General features: G+C 38.1%; 1 protein-coding gene across 1 annotated transcript in view; it reads left to right on the top strand.

Moving 5' to 3' along the window:
• The window catches only part of ACER3 (alkaline ceramidase 3), a 266,579-nt gene that overhangs the window by 115,750 nt on the left and 145,085 nt on the right, over positions 1–5,744 (top strand). Inside the window, exon 2 of the mRNA XM_007940912.2 lies at positions 4,448–4,558. Within this exon, the coding sequence (XP_007939103.1) occupies positions 4,448–4,558 (111 nt within the window). The remainder of the gene's footprint in view (positions 1–4,447; positions 4,559–5,744) is intronic.

Genomic DNA, 5,744 nt, shown 5'->3' with positions numbered 1-5,744 from the left:
TTTTAAACCATGTAGTGTCCCCTTGTTCTGTTCGAACGACAGCCTCTTGGTCAAGGTACAGATTCCTCATGAGTACAATCAAGTGCTCGGGGATTCCCATTCTTCTCAATATTGTCCATAATTTGTCATGGATTTAATCTTAGTAACATTAATATCACCATGTAAATATTGTTCGTTGCTGAGCCAAATAGTGTATTCTACGATGATATTTATTTCTGTGTAGACTCTTTTGGTTGTTCTTTGTGGCTGATAATTGCATTTGTTGGCACAGTTGGGTAGCTAGTGGATAAAAGGTAAAGTTGAAGCCATACTGTTCTCCAGTGCATATCAGGAAAAATTTCCCAAAAAAGTAAGATTTAAATATTGAAAAAGTAAAATCATTAAAGTACTAGACAAGAATATGGGTGAATTCCTCTCTCGTCTTGGAGTAGAGAATGCCTTTCTAAAACCATTCAAATATCCAGAAGCCATAAAAGAAAAGACTGGTAAACTCAACTACATAAAAACAGACAAACAAAAAAAAACTTTTGTGTTTTGGGTACCTAGTACTCCTCTGACAGGAATATACCACAATTGGGATAGCTTGAAGAAACAAGAGTTTATTCTCTAAAAGTTCGGGAGGCTTTAAGTCCAAGTTCAAAGTGCCAGGCTCTAGGGTCTGGGTGAAAGCCCCTCAACCTTGGGCTTCAGCTCTGCCTCCTGCTCCCGGTCCACTGAAGCTGGAGGCTTTTCTTTACTCAGCTGCTAGCTGCAGAGGCTGACAAGCCCAAGGTTGGCATAGTCTCAATGTTTCCAAACTACACGGCAGGCCATTAATTCAAGTCCATTGAAAGTCCCAAGGTCAGCAGTGCCTGGCGGGCTGCTGAACAATGACAGGGCTACATTCAGGGTTCAAGTGTGCCATAAGCTAGAGACCATTCCCAAAGCTGTTTCTTATATATGGGAAGCAGACCACGTACCCCAAGCAGCTACTTAGGTGCTCTAGTAGATTTTACCATGGAGTTGATTACCAATCTCACCATGGGGAATAACTACCACAAGCTGTCCAGCCACTCAATCAGGCCCAGCCAAGGTGACACACAGACTTAACCACCACATTCTGCATAGCACAAAAATACCAACCAAAGTCAAAGAGTTTGTAATTTCTATCATAGCATAGAGCTAATATCCTTATAAAAGCAATGCTTCTTCTTGTAGAAGAAGAAAAGACCAAAAGATAAAGTGGTAAAAGACATGAGTATTCAATTCATAGGAAATGAATACAGATGGTCCTTAAGCATATAAAAAAATATCCAGCCAAGCTCATTATAAGAGAAAGAATAATATATTCATGTTTTCTTCTAATACTTTTCTGGTCCATAGATGCGTTTATTCTGTAACTCAGTGTTTTAGTTTTCTAGTGCTACTATAACAGAAACACCATAAGTGGATAACTTGAACAAATAGGAATTTCTTTGTCTACTGTTAGGAGGCTAAAAGTCCAAATTTAGAGTGCTGGCTCTACGGGCTGGGTGAAGGCCCCTTATCCTTGGGCTTTTAGCTCTACCTCTTGTTCCAAGTCCACTGGAGCTGGAGGCTTCTCCTAATTGCTGCAGCTGCTGGCTGCTGAGGCTGATGAGCCCAAGATTAGCAAGTAAAATGGCATAATCCCTTATTAGCAGGCAACATGGCAGGGCACTGATTCAAGTCCAGGAGCTGGAGGGGAAGACTCAACCAAATGCAGAGCCCTTTCTGTATATACTGGAAGCAGGTCATCACACTCTGAAGGCAACTCTCCCTCAATAGATAAACTACCCACAGTAGATTCCACTGGGGAGGTAATTACACCACATCCAGTCATATCATGGAGAATAACTACATCCAGCTGCTGAACCATTCAAAATCACTGGCCCAGCCAAATTAACATACAACCTTAACTACCACACTCAGCACCTTTTTTGGGGGGGAATATACCTGCACTCATTCAAGATGACATTGGATGAGTACTTGTATTCACTGCAGTATTATTTTTTAATAGCAAGAATTAGAGATAACCCAAATGTTCAGCAATACAGGACTGGTTGAATAAACTACAGTACAAAGTTTCCAAAAGTTCTGTCAAATGTCCACTGTTATTTTTTTCTAAAAGTTTTAACTTATCACATAGTCTGTGCTTTTCTTTCTTCTTAGGGATTTTTTTTTTTTTTTTTGCAGCTCTTGTTTCTGTTTCAGCCTGCACTGGGTGGTTCCCTGGTCTTAGGGTACAGCTGTAATCGTAGGCTTTTCTATACGTCTCTCCTGTGTTGCAACCCTTTTTCCCTAGATCTTACATCATTTTTCTCTAGGTTTTATTTCTTTGTTTTGATTTGTCACATTCTCTAGTTGGTTCTAGAGAAAAGTTATGTCATGTACATTTTTTCTTTAATCCTTGAATGTCTGAAAATATCTTTATTCTAACCTCCCAGCTAACTGATATTTTGTCTTGATGTCATTTTGTTTGTTGGAAATCATCTGGAATTTTGAATGTATTGTGCCACATTATGCTATCCAGACTAGAATTTACAAAATACTGTTTAGTCATTTCTTTTCCCATTTTACCTATTTATTTGGCTCCTGACATTTTTAGTATTCTTTTGCTATTCATATTTGGGCTTTGTTTTTTAAAGACAGCAGTGAAGAAATGAAGAACCATTGCCTTTCATATTTTATTAGAAACATAGTCCATAAGAATATTAACTAGAAAAATGAGATTTGAAAAAGGCAGACAAAATACAAAGTCCAGTTTGTTGCTATTCAATTCAACAAAGTTAGTTCATTTGTCTATTCATCTTGTGTACTGCGTCTGTGGATTGCACTTTAAGTAATATTGGTATAGGCTACCATTTCCAACTCATTTTTTTACTGTATCTCTGAGATTCTTTCTGAGATCCTTTTCCGACTAGCTTTGAGAATTTCCTTTAATGAGTGTGCTGTTGGCAAATTCTTAGTTTCATTAATCTGAAAGTATCTTTATTTCAGTTTGATTATTGAAAGAAATTTTTCTGAGAACTATTCTTCAACATCTTAAAAATATCTTTTTATGTTTTTCTGAGAAGTCAGCTATTTAAATTGTTGCTTCTTTGAGGGTAAAATAGTCTTTTCTCTGGCTAGTTTGAAGATTTTCTTTCTGTGTTTCATTTTCTGTACTTTCACCATGATATATCTGTATAAGGATACCTTTTTATGTTGTCTCTAGGAACACAGTAAGCTTAGCTATTGTTTTTTGTTTTTATAAACCACAGCCTGTCTGATAACCCCTTATGATAGGTCTGTTTTTTTTTTAATTGCTTTGTCTTTTCATGTGCCCCATAAGCCTTGATTGTTCACTAGACATTTTATTTGAAAAATTATTTTTATAAATAATTTTATTTTCTTTCTTAAAGGCACCTGAGGGTACTACAAGACTAGGCTTGAAGTTTCTTTGAGCCACTAGAATATAGTCTTTTTGGCTTCAGACCACAGCAAACGGTGTTATTCAAGTGTCTTTGTTTTTGATTGACACTACTATCACTGGTCCTTCCAGCCCCACAAGTCCACTAAATACGCATCACCTCTGCTCAGGTTCGATAGGGGAAAAGTGGCAGCATTTCATGGTCCACTAGTGCAGGGGTGGGATGAAATTTACCGTAATCTCAGCCCTGGCAGCTGTAAATATTCAATCTATTCCTGTTCCCTTACCCTTAACATATACTTAGTTGATTAAAAGTAGAGCTCTGTCCACAAGTCACTAAGTGGTGCAAATGGTTCTAACTAAAAGGTTGTCAGTTCAGACCAACCCAGAGGCACCTTTGAAGTAAGACCTAGCAGTCTGCTTGTGAAAGGTCACAGCCTTAAAAACTGTGGAGTGCAGTTCTACTCTGCACACTTGACATTGCCATGAGTCAGAATTGCCTGTATGGCAACTAACAACAGACCTCTGTGTGTGCTGTCTTTCAGCCTCTTTGAACTGTAATCGTCATCCTGTCCTCAGCCTGGTCATTTATTGACATTTTGTTAGCGCTTCAATGCTGCAACTCATTTAGTTGCCTACAGTGGAAGAGTTAGTTAACATTTCCAAGCCTGCCATTATCAGACCAAAAGTTCACTCTGGAAAAACAAGACAAGAAAAACTTTAAGTAGGAAGGTTTTTCTATTTGTTTAAAATTCTAGTTTAACTGTCTTGAGTCCATAAAGTTGACATGATTTTTGGTCTTGCTATTTAAAAAAGTAGTTTTCTGATAAATGTATTTGGAAATCTTTGTACAAGGACTTATAAAAATTAAGGAAAAATGTGTTGAGGACAAAGTCTTCAGCAGTGTATGTAACTGAATTCACTAGGTTCTTCTGGCACCTTTATAAACAGTTAAAGGCTTATACTAAATCAGATGAATGTATCCTTGTTTAAAATGTTATTGATTGATCTAAATATCTTCTTGTTTTTCTGTTACAGGGAATACAGTGAGTAATCTGATTATGATCATACCTCCACTCTTTGGTGCAATTCAGAGTGTTAAAGATGGACTGGAAAAGCGGTACATTGCTTCTTATTTAGCACTCACAGGTATGTATAACCCTTTATCTTGACAAATGATATAATATTCAGATGGCTGCTTTTCTCATTTATTTCTAAAAGTGGTTCTCTATGTTGTGCTATTACATATCTTGATCATATTCAGGAATTTCTGAATTAAAACTCTACTAACTTTGCCAGTAAATTGAACTGCATTTTGAGTAATAATAACAACAACAACAACAAAATCATGAACTGTTTTAAGCATACAGAAAGAATAGAGATAATAATATAACAAAAATACTTATGTATCTTTATTTTATTTAGTCTTTTTTTTTTTTTTTTTTGTGATTTGGGTGAAGATTTACAGAACAAATTCACTTTCCATACAGCAGTTCACATATACTTTGTCTCATGTCATTGACCACAGTTTACCACAATGTAACAGCTCCCCTTCCACTTCCTCCCCATAGTTACCTCTTCCCAGTGTCCATCCCTCCTTGGAATCCTGCCCCTGAGCTGTCTCCCTGTGCATAAGCAGCCCTGCTTTCTCCCATGATTGTTCTCTCCAAGGCGTGTATCTACTTGAGGTAAATGTTTAACTCACATGCCTGTATTTTGTTTGGGTGGATATCACAGGTGTGGGTTCAATTCCAGATCTGAAGGGCAGCTAGGGGTCATAGTCTCAGTGATTCCACCAGGCTCTATTAGACAAGCAAACCTGGACCCCACCTTTTTTTTTTTTTCCTACAAATGATTTTGAGTTTTGTTCCACATTGTTTTCCCTCTTTATCCAGGATCTCCTACATAGATCCCCTTCCAAGTAGATGACAGTGGTAGCCGGGCACCATCTAGTTCTTCTGGTCTCAAGTTGTATAAGCTGCAGATCAGATAGTGTACCAGTCTCTAGGACTAATTGTTTCCATGAATTTTGGTTTTCTTCATTCTTCTTTGCTCTGGACGAGAAGAGACCCATCGTTGCAGCTAGATGGCAGCTTGCCAGCTTTTCAAATCCCAGTTGCTACTTGCCAAAGTAGGAGGTGGAACAATGTTTTGTATAGTATGTTATGACAGTTGAGCTTGATGTCCCCTGCGACTATGGTCCCAATCCCACAGGTTCAACTACTCAGTCCCTCCGGGTAAGCTGGCTGTGACCAAGCAGTGACCACAACCTTGCCCCTTGTCAGCTCTACTATACACCTGGGAATTCTGATCATTCACGTAAACTTACAGGACC

The sequence above is a fragment of the Orycteropus afer genome, unplaced genomic scaffold (genome assembly GCF_000298275.1).
Source record: "Orycteropus afer afer isolate SDZICR_OR568_19922 unplaced genomic scaffold, OryAfe1.0 scaffold00074, whole genome shotgun sequence".
Taxonomy (NCBI): domain Eukaryota; kingdom Metazoa; phylum Chordata; class Mammalia; order Tubulidentata; family Orycteropodidae; genus Orycteropus; species Orycteropus afer.
Note: the sequence above shows the minus strand (reverse complement) of the source record. Positions and strands in the feature narration are given on the sequence as shown.